Below are 14,781 nucleotides of genomic sequence, written 5' to 3' on the forward strand. Positions count from 1 at the left end.
TTCAAAATCTATGGAAAAGTCATCACCACCGTCGTCGCCGTTTTTGTCAGCGAAATCAATAAACTCTCTCCCTCAGCTGTCTACATCTCCAGCGCACACCATCACCATTTTCCTTTCCTCCTCCTAACTTCCATGAATTTTGGCAGGGAATTGGGAATTGGATGTGGGGAGGTTTTATCTTTTTCCATTAAACTTTTTCTATCATTAAACAAACATATCAATATATCAAACAAAAAACATAAAAACATAACAAAACATGAAATTGGAGTAATGAAGTTGAAGAAAAAGTTGAATAGAAAATGGTGAAATATACTCTAAAAAATAACTTAAGATTTTATTATTTTATTAAATATTTTGATTAATAATTTTTAAAAATCGTTATGAAATAATTATGACATGGCATTAATATATCTGACGTAGATATGGCATGTCATTTTGTGTAAATGAGAATGAGCTACACACATGGTCAGAGAGGTTTAAAAATCTCATTTTGATTAGGTTCAGGGGTCCAAATGACAAAAGACTAAGTAGGAGTATCCAGAATACAAACTGATACAAATACGAGGGTCCACCAGATTATTCCGCCTTTTTAAAAAATGAAAGATAGTAACGTTCAATATTTTGATCATATGAATGTGCGTGAGCATATCTACTACTTTTATGAATTAAAAATAAAAATAAAGACTCAAATAAAAAAATGTACATGAGAGCAACTAAATTTTGTGTTAGTTGACGAGTAATAAATGACAAAAACAGTTACAATTTTTTCTTCATGATATATTGTCTTCCTTGCACGATGTTCACTTGTCACTATATTTTAATATTACGAAAATATGTGATGTCTAATTTTAATTAAGAGTGCTTTTAAAATTTTATAATTTTTTTCTATTCAATTTATTTATTTTACTTTTCTTTTCAATTTATTATATATTTGAAAGTTACATAAAAAATTCTATAGATCATAATAATTAACAACTTAAAATATTACACGAACTTAGATATAGAATGAGAATCAGTCTTTCTTAAAGAATTATATTCGGATTAATGTAAAGTTGCAAGAGTAACGGTTAATTCTTTAATTCGAAAAGTTACTACATATATGATTTTAGTTTTGAATGTAGAATTAAAAATTTACATGACGTAAGATTTACGTCGTGCCAATTTTTTTCCCCGATGTTCTCATGATGAAGAAGAATCAACAGGGATGTTTGAGTGCGATATAGATTTTTATCTAATATTTGTACATATGAATAGGTAGAAACACATTAAGTGTCGTGATAACTTTATAACTATCATTTCGTAAGTATTAAAAATGTCTCGTATTCATTGTACTAAATTATTTTCACCTAAGTTCGAGCAATATAGAATTGTCGATATCACTTAACTTAGGGTTTCTAACAACATTTGAAACATATCACATGGCAACTTGAACTTAATGGAATAACGAGGTTCATTGCACTCATTCATAAACAATGTGATTCATTCCCTATTTCACAACTAGTGATTCTAATAGGAACAAGAATGGATATTATTAAAAATGCCCCCAAAACATCGTATTCGTAAAGCAAAAACATATCTAGATCACTTCAAATAAACAAGAGGAAATTGTTTGGATGACAAGCTTCAATCATGAGATTGTGGGTTCGAATGAGAGAGCAAAAAAGATTGGAAGCTCCTCGAAAGGGGTTGAAAAAAAGAATCACTCCGAACATTTGTGTAAAAAAATGTTTACATTTTATTGCATAACAGTACAATTAAGAGATGTCAAGCAAGTATAAACACAATTATCTTACAAGAAATGGGAAACAACATAAACATTTTCTAATTCTTTCAAATTTGGTGAAGCCTTGGCATAACGGCACATGACTAGGAGATCACGGATTCAAATTATGGAAAGAATCACTAGCAGAAGGTATGCCAAATGTGACCTGGCCCTTCTCCAAACCCTACGTATAGCGAGAGCTTAGTGTACCTAAACTGCACTTTAATTTGGATATACAGACTATAGTCTTCTATATTAGTACAATAAACAAGCATATATTTCATCAATATTTCTTACACGCTTAAAATATCAAAATGCTGCCCATCCAGCTGCTGTGGTCTTCTTGCTCGAACCAGATCCAGTGGCTGAAGGAAGGCTCCTCTGTGGACATCCATAAGGAAATGTTGCTATTAAATGTTGCTCACTTAAAGATGAAAGGATTTCTTATGATGCAGTGGGTAGCAAATACATCCTCCGTTCACTTATACTTTTAACGTTCTGCTTCTTGTGACGAGTAAAAGTGAACGGAAGAGTAATTAAAAATGTCTATCACATGTATCACCAAAGTTCAAGATAAATAAAACATGACTGATGGAACACGCCAAAGCTATAATTTTCAAACCTCTGTAACTAAATCATCAGCTAAGATGTTTTTTCTTTGAATAGATCAACTTGATTATGCCTATAGTTCAACACCTTCTCACAAAGACTAGCAGTGTGAAAACACCTAGATTTGTCTTCAATATTTGCAGAACAATTGTTTACTAGAATATATTATTAAATAAAATGAAGAAGACAAAAGAACACTCCGGGTGATTTCTTTCCATTTGCCCAAACCTTGGTGGACAGAATTACCCGGTACCTGTGTTGGTAGGGGGTAGCAAGTATCCGTGTAACAGTTGAGGTACACACAAGCTGATCCAAACAGTGAACACCACAATTATCAGGTTTTGAAAAACAGTACACAAACAATCCCAAAAGTCTCCCACATGATTTTGTCAATCAAGAAAAGATGAGCAATTAACCACCAATTGAAGGGGGCATTTTCAAAGGGTCTCTGGATTGACTTATGGTTTAGCAATATGCAAAGAACTACAATACTAGGAAGTATTATAAATGGCAAGGAACTGACAATACCTCAAGTTGAGAGAGATCGGAAATTGGATCACTGGACTGCATTGAGCTTCCATTTGGCCCCTTGAGTGCAATACTAGCAGTGGTAGAAGTCTTCCGAGAAATAGCTGGATCATTCGGAGGGGGTGGAAGAGGAGACCTGATCTTGTTAGCTCCGCTAGGGGGTGGAGCAATGGTAATGGCCTTTGATTGAACAGCAGCAGAAAGCATGCCCATTCCACTAGATGATTTGTTCTTCACGTTTATCCTGATGGTTTCACCTTCCTAGGAAGCAAACTACCGAAAGTTACTCATTTAGATGAATAACTGAGTAACTAACTGCATTAGAGGACAAACCACTACAACTCAGGAATCTAGTGAAACAATCACTAACTAGAAATCACTTAATGGAAAAAGAAACAATGATATGGACAACACTCAATGAGCACTCTCAACAAGAAACAATTTTCCGCAATAAATATCAGCCACTAGGGGATAATCTTCCTGATTGAAACTCAAGGAAAGACTTAAACAAGGAACCCTAGTGGATTTTCAATGTAGCTTATGTATTTTTGTTAAGTACTGTTGTTAATTCATCTAAACAGCACTTGACCGTCCATAAGCACAATAACATTGTCACAGAACCACAACGTACTACATGAAATCACAAGTTCACAATCCTTTACTTGAGTACAACAAATCAAAGAATATAGTTCATACTCTATTATAATCTAAACTACAAGTTCCAAAACTAATCATAATTAGCAACCTAAATTTCGATTAAAAAATCAAATACAAGATAATAAAAAACTTGAGAAATAAGTTGCACACAGAGAAAACCAACTTACTGGAACAGTTTAGGTATACATTCACACAATACCATACTTAACCTCTAATTATAACAAAGTACTCAATTTTCAATTATCAGAATAAGATTGGTTAAGGATGCAAGCAATTCAAGCCTCCAAACTCAATCCGAGCAATATGATGCTCCCCAACTCTACAAACTGCATTTTAATCTACTGTGAACTCATTCACAAGTGTACACAATTGAAACATATTTCCATTTTGAAATGTCAAGTCATGTTTTTCAAAAGACAGGTTATTCTTTCTAATCACCACCATCCCACTCATAAAACATTTAGAAGAAAACAATCAATCAACTACACTTTAATCACAAGTTAGATGGGAGTTAGCTACATGAATTTTCTGTATCTATTCCAGTCTATACAAATTTTAAAAAGGGAGGAAAGGGAGCTTTTTTAGAATCCACAGGGTTCACATCCTATTTTCATTTTTTATGACCGTTTAATCAGAATCATATATTCGTTCAACTTCAACCTAAGCTGCTTATAGTTGATTACAGATTTAGTCAGACCACCAAGCGGCAATTTTGGCACAAATTCAGTCAAACAAAGCCTAGTAAAATTTATCACAAATCAAATTCCAAAAATCACAACTTCAAAATATATGGGCCCTGCAGCCAAATGCACACTAAGGTTCTAACACTACTCAATTAATTACCAGAGAAGCACAAGGCATTATCATGGATGGATCTACGAGCTCATTGTCGTGTTCTCATGTTTGACTATATACTAAAAATACATACTGATATTAACTATCCAAAAAGACAATATGTTCAACTATGTTACTCCGACCCTCCAAAAATGCCATGGCAACCATGTTCAATCCTCCAAATATGCACTAATTGATTTCAAAGGATCCAAAAAGCATCCAAGCAACATTTTTGAAGAGCACAATCAACATATAGCTGCAGTACTACTACTCATCATTAAGTACAAAACTACATTATCAAGCTAAAACATAATACCTTTAATCGATGGTTAACAGCAGGATGAATATCAATATGACCATCACTACTCGTCTCAGCTTCATCACCATCTTTCTCAATATCTCTCTTCACATACTTCTCATGATCCGATAACGCTACATTGAAATCAAACGCTTCATTCCTCTCGCTAAACCCTAACCCAATAAACGCATGCTTCCCTGTACCATCTTCGATCTTCAACACAAAGTACCTCGACGAATCAAGCACCGATTCCACCGAATTCTCCCTCTGTCCCGGCGGCACGAAACAAGCTGCGAACAACTCGCCGGAATTGGGATCCTCTAATCGGATCTCGCACCGATCCTTACATGACACGACCCGGAGCCTACCCGACCAGATCTTGTCGGTTTGAAGCCACTCGCCGCATTTGTAGCCGCCGGAGGTTGGCCGAGGAGGAATTTTGAAGACGTTAACTTCACGCACTACTAGGAGCGTGTGCTCGAAGGATTCTTCATCTTCATCAAACGACATCGTTTTGGTTGAGTAATTTGAAGTGAAGAAAAAAGAGATGAGAATAGATATATATAGAAGAAAAAATATGGTGGGAAAATGATGAAAAAGAAAAAAAAAGAGAAGTAAATTCTAAGGGAGTTAAATAAAAGATATTGAGATATCAACTAATTTAAAGGTGGCACAATATTTTTGAATTTACGGTGGGTTTGGTATGGAATCCAATATATTTGATTTGGTCAAAAAAAAAAATCAAAAAAGAAAAATGATATTTTACAAATGAGATTTATGGTAATACGTCAATTTTGTTTCATAAAATTGAATTGGATAATAAAAGTAGAGTGCGTAACTAGAAATAACGTTTGATTAAAGGTAAATTGAATGATTATAGAATTTGATATCACTGAGAACAATTTAAATATTTTTTATGAAAAAAATAAGCACTTTTACTAAAAAAAAAGTGCTTATTGAGTAAGATTGAGTTTTAAGTTTAAGTTGTTTATAGATTGAGTGCTTGAGTGTGTCTTTCTCATATTGATCAAGGCATATTTTATTTAATAATTAGTTACGAAAAAGTTATTTGTGTATTAAAAATTATAGCTTATTGTCTCCTCATACCATATGTTATTTGGATAATAACATTATTCATTAAATTCAAGTAAAATTTTATCCTTACTCGAAAATTATATCAAATCATACTAATTTATATTAAGTTTTTATAATAATCAGCATAACATATAAACGTTTTTTTTAATTTGAATTCAGCTAAAAAATTATATTCTTCAATATTTAGTGTGCCCAAGTACACACACGTTCTATATGTTATAATAAGTGTCGTATATGATATAATACAAATCAACTCAAATATATATCAAGTGAATTGCCTTGATATTGCTCTAGCTAAGGCTTTCTTTCTGCTTTGACTTGTCGTCCTTATCTTTCAATTTGAATTTGCATGTGTTCCATAATTATTTCGAGTGTTTGCTATTATCTTGCTTGAGTTAGACAAACAAAGAAGGATCTTATGCTGCATGTAACCTGTAAACTATTTAAAATAAATAACATATACCCTTCATTTGTTTTTGATCTCAAAACTATCTCTTTGTTTAGCTATTGGATCACACCATCCTTTTTTAACAGATTGCTACAACTCATAAAGTAGTATCCAATGTATAAAAAATATGTCATATGATTGTCTACCTAAGCACACAAATATGATCGTCAAATCAAATACTGAACAAATGAAAATGTTTGAAGGAAGTATGTTGTTAGATACTCATTCATTCTATTTTATGTGACATCATTTCCTTTTTTAGTCCGTTTAAAAAAAAATCACATTTCTTCATATGTTAAGTATTTAAAAGTATAATTCCTCTTTTACCCTTGTTGATCTCACTTAATTTTAAAGATAACCTAATACAGGAGAGAGAAAAATGAGTTTACTTTTGGAAGAACAATTTGGTAAACATTTTAAAGTCTTCATTATTTCTTAAACTCCGTGCCCGGTCAAATATTGCCACATGAAATGAGACGGAGGGAGTAAAAGAATTAACACGAGGGCAAAATCGGAAAAATCTAAGGAAACAAGGGCAAAATTGACCTTTTACATTCGATAATTTGGGAATTTAATGAATTTAATTTTGTGTTGTTTAATATCGTAATCTGAGAATTTTCGTTACGTATCAACAATGGACAATTCGAGCCCATCAACAAGCCGGAAACGGCAACGCGCCGGCGAGCCCTGTCCCGAGCCGGAATCGGACCTCAACGACGACCAATTACTATCACTTGAAGAAAATTTCAACTTCAGTGATACACTGGTGGCTCTTCGCATGATGCGTGCTCACTTTCCCCGTATTGAAAAGGTATTTTTTTTTGATTTTTCGACATAATATTGATAATCATGAGTTGAATTAGTGAAATAGTTAACAGACAATTTTAGCAGGAATTATAAGATTGTTGTTATTCAGTGAATAATTTAGTAACCCTGTAATTTTACATATGAACACTAATAGCAAAGAAGAAGAAAGGTAGAATCATGCTTTATTTATTTCAATTTATTTGTCTGGTTTTGACTTAGAACTACAAAGGAAACTAAAACAAACAAATTGAGACGGACGGAGTAAATACTATGAAATAGCGACGTGGCAGTGACCGAGTGGGCAATCACGGTTGAGAACAATGAGGTTTCAAGTTCAACAATATTACTTTCTTTGTCCCATTTTATGTGGCAACGTCCGGCTTGCATGGTGTTAAGAAAATAGAAAGGTTTTTGAAACTTGTGGTTTAAATTAATCTATAGATATTTGTTGGTCGAAAATCCTAGAAGATATAGTGAAAATGCTTGATGGCATTCTAGTACTTGGTAATGCAGAGTTTTATGCCGGAAATGAAACGTTGTATAAGTAATACATTATTTTATGCAAGATTCAGTTTTTCTTGGACAGGAGACCTAAATGTTAATTATGTTCATGTTTCTGACTAGTTATTGTGGAGGAAGCAAAAATGATTCATGTGCCATATTGCATAGAGCAAGTCCTCTGTAGGCAAAGTATGAGGGTATGAGATCATGTCACGACCCAAATCGGGCCGCGACTGGCACCCACACTTACCCTCCTATGTGAGCGAACCAATCAATACAAAGCCCAACATTGCGAATATAATAACACAATATAATGCGGAAGACTTAAACTCATTAATGAAAATCAATTAAATAACTTCTAAAAACTCGACAACTTTTATTATCCCAAAATCTGGAAGTCATCATCACAAGAACATCTATCCTCAAATTACAAATCTAAGAGTATCTAAGAAGCTAAAATACATAAAAAGCTAGTCCATGCCGGAACTTCAAGGCATCAAGACATGAAGAGGAAGATCCAGTCCAAGCTAGAAGCATTAGCTCACCCTGAAATCCGGAATAATGAAGACTGGCTAGAGTTGCGGTTGAGTTGAAGTTGACGGTATGTTTGCTGCACTCCACATATAACAAAGAAAGAGACATACAAGTAGGGGTCAGTACAAAACACGGGTACTGAGTAGATATCATCGGCCAACTCAAAATAGAAAACAATATATATCAAATAATAATATAAAATCAACTACATTACTCAACATGTAGCAACAACAAGTACTATAATCGTTAATAAGTACCGCCAAGTTCACACATGAGGACTCAAGCCTCAATACCATACTCATTTGGAAATTAGGTTTATTAGATTGCGTATATTAACATCTTTCAAGATTCATCACCTTTATTCTTGTGTCGGTACGTGACACTCTGCTCCCCTACTACTATGTGTCGGAACGTGACACTCCGATCCCCTAGTTCTACGTGTCGGTTCGTGACACCCGATCCCCTAATTCTACGTGTCGGTTCGTGACACCCGATCCTCTAATTCTACGTGTCGGTTCGTGACACCCGATCCCCTAATTCTACGTGTCGGTTCGTGACACCCGATCCCCTAATCTCATTCTATTAATTCATCAAGCCTTCTTTTATATCAAGGCATCATCAATCTCATTACTTTAGTTCATCAAACCTTCTTTTATACCAAGGCATCATCACTCTCATTACTTTAGTTCATCAAGCCTTCTTTTATACCAAGGCATCATCATTAACAAGGGGTTTTCAAGATTGGAGTTTTCAAGATTTGGGATTCAATAGCTTCATCATGCTTATTTCATCACAATTATATAATCATATTCATGCAAGCATACAATTAAGCATATAGAAGACTTTACAATACAACCCAACACATATCATTCGCTATTAAGAGTTAACTACGAATAGTATAAAAACCATAACCTACCTCCATCGAAGATTAGTGATCAAGCAAGCAAGTTCCCAAAGCTTTGTTCTTCTTCTCGTTTCTCCTCTTTCTCGTTCGATCCTCTCTCTCTTTGTTCTTTCTATTTTTCTTATTCAAACCCTTTTTCTTTTACCCTAATTATCATATAATTAAGTATAAAAGATGAGGAATTAATCCACTAATTAACTCAAGGTTATCTCTTTTAACCCCCAAGTAATTGAGTTATTAATATTAAACCACGAAATTTATAATTAAAGCAAGAATAGTCCAAAACGTCCCTTAAAACATTTAAAGAAATTCGACTCAGCCTGGGATTACGCAACCTGTGACGGGCCGTCGTGACTGCGACGGTCCGTCCTGCTGCTTCCGTCATAGAGTTCAGAGATTGAAATTTACTGAAGAGTCTGTGACGGCCCGTCATGCCTGTGACGGTCCGTCCTGCCACTTCGTCACGAAGTTCAGAGAGTCGATTCCAGTACCCAATTTTCAGAATTCTAAGTATTTTGGAACGAGACACCCTCGACGGTCCGTCGTGCCTACGACGGTCCGTCGTGCCTACGACGGTCCGTCGTGGGGTCCGTCGACCAAGACAGCTTTTTCCAGAATTAAAATCTGCTGCTCAAAACGACTAAACAGGTCGTTACAAATCATTTTGTATCATACCAAAGAATGCAATAGTTCTGGTTGTTTCACTATTCCACTCTTTTGTATTTTGACGCTTTCCAAGTCGTTTTTGCATCAGTGTACTCTTCTAGAGTTCTATAATATGTCAACTCCTCAAATTAAAATATTTTCAGGTTTCAGTTCAGCCTTTCATCTTGCGGTCACAGTTATACAGCAGTGTAAAGGACCGGACACAAGTGGACAGAGAGTTGGAGGTATTTACTGAAATTGTCGGACAACTCTAAAAAGTTGTCTTCTCTGAAATCGTGAGTCTGCTTCTTAAGGCATCTTTCTCTCATGTAATGTAAGATCATTATCGCACAAAATTTGGTCCAAAGCATTTGGAAGAATACATCTTGTGGGTGCAGAGACTTCACTGGTTGTTGAATCTGTCATGGATAGCTCTTCGATTTCATTTTCAGTTTTTATGATCATTTTGAAGGGTCTATCGGAAACAACCTCTCTACCTATGAGTTAGGGGTAAGGTCTGTGTATACTTAACCTCCCCAGACACCACTTTGTGGGGATAAATATACACTGGTCACTGGGTGTGTTGTTGTTGCTGATGACCATTTACTTAGTGCTTTACATATTCTGTTGTTTTCTTTATTATTTTCCCTCTTCTGTTATTTGTATGCATTGGATCCAACTGAGAATAGCTAACAGATGTTTTGAGTATATTTGTGCCTCACAGTCTCTAAGGAGGGAAGGAGTTCTACGTACTTTCAAATTGAGTACTGGACAGGATGATCATGCTATAATGTTTTTGGACGACTACCTTAGTCAGGTTGATGACATTACTTTCACTTTCTGCAAATAATTTCATTTGAAAACTTTGCCGTCTCCCCTCCTATAAAGAGATATGAATAGTGATTTCTGCATTTGTCCTTGTTTCTAGTCATTGTCTATATCTACGAATACGTACCACATCCTATTGCCTCCCTGATGTTTAACTATTCATTTTCATCACTAATGCTTATTTTCTTTTCTAGGTAGCTTTAATTGGTCATCAGTTTTGTTTGAGAGTTAACTTCCTAATAGTAAAACTTTCCTTGACTACTTGTTTAGATTGAACGTGTCAGCAAAAGATTGGAAACACAGAAACAAGAAGGCCTTTCTGTTTTTGAATGGTTTAAGGAGCATGTAATTCATTTAAAGCTAGATCCCAGTATTGGACATGAAGAACTTGTGAGTGACTTTCTCAACAGAACGGTGAAAGTTTCTTTTTTAATTTACTTGTGTGTACATACGTGGTCTTTTCCATAATGATATGCGCCAAATATTGTCTAATAACATTGCCCTAGAGTAAAATATATGTTTTCTCCTTTCACCTCATAAGTCAATTGTTATGGTCCCTGGTTATTGATCTCGTTATGGGACGCTGCAATATGAAATCTGAAGTTTTCTTCTTATGACCTATGGTTTTGTTTCTGCTTCGTTATGAGAGAACCTGCAATCTCTTGAGTTTGAAGTACTGAAAGACTTGAATAATTTTTCTGCTTCCATTTCCTCAGACAAACAGACAATTTAAATACAACACTTAAAAGATAACTACCCCTAGAAACTAGGACATGACTTCCTAACATAACTGGATTGAAAAACAGTACTCTTACAGGAAAATAACTACTACTATAAGGAAATAACTACTGCTAAAAGGAAATAACTAGTGTTGTAACTATTGGATGACTAAAGAGTGATAACATCAATTGTATTATACCAGCTTAAGAGGTCCTTGCAAATTTATTATGGAAAAGTTAATTCTAAAGTTTCTTATTCTTATATAACCTATTACTCTATTCAACTCGTAGTGTTTGTCAAAGCTCATCCTCTTCTCCGGTTCTGTCCCCATGCCTCATATTTTTTCACCCATGGTTATCTAGTTGCTCACTGTTCCTTCTGTATTTTCTGCTAACTTTTAAAAATTAAAGTGAAATTTATTGGTTCCTTTTCTTTTTCTTCTCCTCTTTTTTCACGTATCCTATATCAATGATTGCTTTAGCTTAAAGATGGAATTTTGGTGGTAATGTTTTTTTTTTCTGATGGTTGACTGATCTGCTAACCTTCTCTAATTTCTGTTTTAGGGCATTCCTTGACAGTTGCTAAAAAGACATAACTTACGTTGCAATGTTGCATTCTTTCAACAGATGTTAATGCAGTTTTTCCTAAAGTATGCTCCTTTCTGACATGGGCTACACATATATACTATGTGCACCTTATTCTTACAATAGTCCTAACTTTTGCTGTTGTCAGAGAGTGAACCAGCCTTCAGCATGTTGATGGAATTGAACTAGATATTTGTATCTTAAATTTTTAATTTGAAATGCTTGATGACAAAGGAGAGGCCTGTTTTTGCTTGCAAGCTTATGTCTGAAGCCGTGAAATGTGGGTTTTATGCTTTTTAGATTTTACTTTGTAGTTTGTCGAGTAACATTAAGATACTGAAAAAAACTAAATCTAGGGAATACAACCTGTTACAGCAGTTGCCTGTCTCTCCTGATCAGTATCAGTCAACTACATATCAGTCCAAAGTAGTTGGTGTTAGCTATATGAAGCCCGTGAGGATTCAAGTTTTTTTAACTGATCGAGAAATCCCCAACGGCTAGTGATGCATGGTTCAAAACTGTAGATCATGAGTTCATTCCTCTACTCATATCCACTTAAATACCAGAGTTTTGTTTACGGTAGCATTCAAACCAGCGACATTTGCCTAATTCACAGATCATCTACTGTGCTTTTACCAAGGGGTGTGTGGGTTCAATTGATTCTTCATAGTTAGATAACTTTACATTGGATGTCAACCTATCGTAGTCTCCTCGTTTATCCACGCTTGGGGCTGACTATAATTTGAGGTTTTCTCTGGTTGTACATCTATATGTTGAGATGCCATTATTTTTTGGGGTTGAGCAATCTAAGACACATTAGGTTTGTAATTCTCGTCACTTGTCTAGAACAACAACTACAACAACTACAAGAACATACCCAGTATAATCACATAAGTGGAGAAACTTATCTAGAGAAGGACTTAAGTTCACCTTGTAGAGCTTTTCTAGGCAAGGCCCTTAGACAGAGGTACTGATTAGATACATTAAATTCAAAACATGTTGTCACTTGTGCAGCTGCAGATCAGAATGTTTATTGGTTGTGTGTATTTGTACAATATCCATTCAAGGCTGTTAGCCTGTGTCAATATTTAGTTGGTTAAAGATAAAATTCCTATCCTTAAGCTGAATAGATATTTCCTAAGCCTTTTTGTACATGAACCTATGTGATATATATGATATACATTCATAGAGGCTTGGATCAATGTTGTAAAGGAAAATGGTTACTTTAAATGAGCAGGAGACTCTTAAGGTCCTCTACTTAAGTTTATGATTTAATTGTTGGATAATAGCATTAAAGTATACACTAAGGGAGGCGCATGTCATGTTTGATTCTTTATTCTTACATGAGGTATAGGATTGGAACAGCTCAATATTTATGCTTACAGGATATTTTTCCTTTTTCTTTCTTATTTTCTGGTGACTTTAGCGTTCACTTCTGTCTTTGGGAGGCAAGGTGAAGGAGGAACACATCTCCCTCTTAATAAATGCTGGACTTCTGGTAAGCTAAATCAGATTTTTCATTGTCATGTAAATTGAGCTGCTCGTCTTATCACAGCATTTGCTTTATTATACCCTTAATGCTGCAGCATCCTATAGATTAACTTGTTTTTTTGTACTGGTAAAAAATCTATGTTTGGTTCTCTAGTATTGTCAAAATGGAAGCTTAGTTTTATGAGAACGAAAATCTCCTTGTGGTGCCAATAAGAATCCTCTAGGATGAACCTTGAATTGAATTGTCGTAATGTTGAATGCAACTCATATACCCCTAGGTGAAAGATGTAAGTACTAGTGTTTTGCCTTTGTGATTGTTACCGAAAGAATTATTACGTGAAGTGGCATCTCTCTTATTATATTCCAAAATTCCATTTCTTGTATATCAGCTTCCTATCTTTTAATTATTGTTTGTTGTTTCAGTTCCATTCTCATGCTGTTTTCTGTTTTTTCTTTTATCTTCCCTGTAAGACTCGACAACTTATTGATCCAAACATGTACTGGTTTGCGATTCCAAATATTGGATCAATTCTCAAGGGCCTCTCACAGGTTTGACATGTCTTTCCTTCCCATTTTCAAATATCATTCAAGATATATACAATTCTGTGCACCCTCTAGCAGCCACTATGTTTAATATCATTTTGCAATTTATATCAGGGAAGAAAGGAGCTTATGTCTTTTCTCAACCGTCGTAAGTACAAAGAGATGCCAATGGCTGCTCTGGAAAAGAAGCGCCTTCGACTCTCTCCACTAGATATGAGATTTCATCTCAGAGATTTGCTAGGATCCGGCCATCTCAAAACTGTCGAGGGCCCTACAGGTTTAGTCGTTAAGGTTGTGAAGGATTAACTCAACTTTATTCTGATTAGACAATTAACAAGTGCTCAAATTGCTTGTTTGAAGACTGGATAACATAACATTTTCATGTGAATCTAACTTATATACACCTTCAATGTTACAATAGTTGAACAATCATAATTTTCTCTTCCTTGGGCTGATTCTTGTTAAGCTGTTATCGATAGTCGAGTGTGTTTCTCTCTTTTATTTCTGAACTTGTGCTTCGATTCCTATCCCTCATGTTCGAGTTCGAGGATGAAACTGAGGAACTTCTCTTTTCAGTATTTGTGTATTGGAAACTCCGATGCATCTCTGAGAAGATGTAAATATGAATATCATTCTTCGACTTCTCTGCCAAGTGCTATAGGTGTACTCTTATATTATTTTTGACTTTTGGCAGCTCTAGAGGTAAGGTAAGGTCGGCATAAACACTGCATCTCCAAACCCCATATGTGGAACCACGTGTTGAGTATGTTGTTAGTAGCTTGATTATTTTTAGGTAAAACTACATCATATGGTTGACAGTGGCGGAGCCACCTTCTATAGCAGATGTCGAACTTTCTTGGTTATTTTGTGTGTCAACTTCTTTAGATTTTAAATCCTGTTATTGAAAACGGTTAGGCTTATCAAAAATTATAGTCAGCAAATGCATATTTGGTATATACTTGGCTAGCGAATGTAATTATTTTGGGCTGACAG

The 14,781-nt window shown here is 35.0% G+C and overlaps 2 protein-coding genes across 3 annotated transcripts; one reads left to right on the plus strand and one right to left on the minus strand.

The window, feature by feature from the left end:
- Positions 1-1,711: 1,711 nt before the first annotated feature.
- Positions 1,712-5,377, minus strand: LOC101267896 (uncharacterized protein At1g03900). Its single transcript, XM_010323523.4, has 3 exons — positions 4,707-5,377; positions 2,900-3,160; positions 1,712-2,143 (listed from the first exon to the last, which is right to left on the minus strand). Exons 1-3 carry the CDS (start codon positions 5,196-5,198, stop codon positions 2,072-2,074), a joined length of 825 nt encoding a protein of 274 aa, XP_010321825.1. The 5' UTR covers positions 5,199-5,377; the 3' UTR covers positions 1,712-2,071.
- A 1,435-nt stretch (positions 5,378-6,812) lies between these two features.
- On the plus strand, positions 6,813-14,223 carry LOC101268188 (uncharacterized). Of its 2 annotated transcripts, XM_004240447.5 has the most exons (7): positions 6,813-7,042; positions 9,787-9,867; positions 10,347-10,439; positions 10,721-10,840; positions 13,181-13,252; positions 13,717-13,794; positions 13,903-14,223. In XM_004240447.5, exons 1-7 carry the CDS (start codon positions 6,866-6,868, stop codon positions 14,092-14,094), a joined length of 813 nt encoding a protein of 270 aa, XP_004240495.1. In that variant the 5' UTR covers positions 6,813-6,865; the 3' UTR covers positions 14,095-14,223. The 2 variants fall into 2 exon arrangements, with proteins under 2 accessions (XP_004240495.1, XP_004240496.1); XM_004240448.5 differs by lacking the exon at positions 9,787-9,867 and having other exon boundaries at positions 6,819-7,042.
- Positions 14,224-14,781: the final 558 nt, after the last annotated feature.

This window comes from Solanum lycopersicum, chromosome 6 (assembly GCF_036512215.1).
Source record: "Solanum lycopersicum chromosome 6, SLM_r2.1".
NCBI lineage: Eukaryota > Viridiplantae > Streptophyta > Magnoliopsida > Solanales > Solanaceae > Solanum > Solanum lycopersicum.

Excerpts from the sequence above, each read along its gene's own strand:
- LOC101267896 (XM_010323523.4), bottom strand. The coding sequence starts at position 5,198 with ATGTCGTTTGATGAAGATGAAGAATCCTTCGAGCACACGCTCCTAGTA. Across the intron at positions 3,161-4,706 it reads CTGTTAACCATCGATTAAAG|GAAGGTGAAACCATCAGGAT; the intron begins GTATTATGTTTT and ends TTTGCTTCCTAG. Across the intron at positions 2,144-2,899 it reads CCGATCTCTCTCAACTTGAG|AGGAGCCTTCCTTCAGCCAC; the intron begins GTATTGTCAGTT and ends GGATGTCCACAG.
- LOC101268188 (XM_004240447.5), top strand. The coding sequence starts at position 6,866 with ATGGACAATTCGAGCCCATCAACAAGCCGGAAACGGCAACGCGCCGGC. Across the intron at positions 10,440-10,720 it reads TGGACGACTACCTTAGTCAG|ATTGAACGTGTCAGCAAAAG; the intron begins GTTGATGACATT and ends CTACTTGTTTAG. Across the intron at positions 10,841-13,180 it reads GTATTGGACATGAAGAACTT|CGTTCACTTCTGTCTTTGGG; the intron begins GTGAGTGACTTT and ends TGGTGACTTTAG.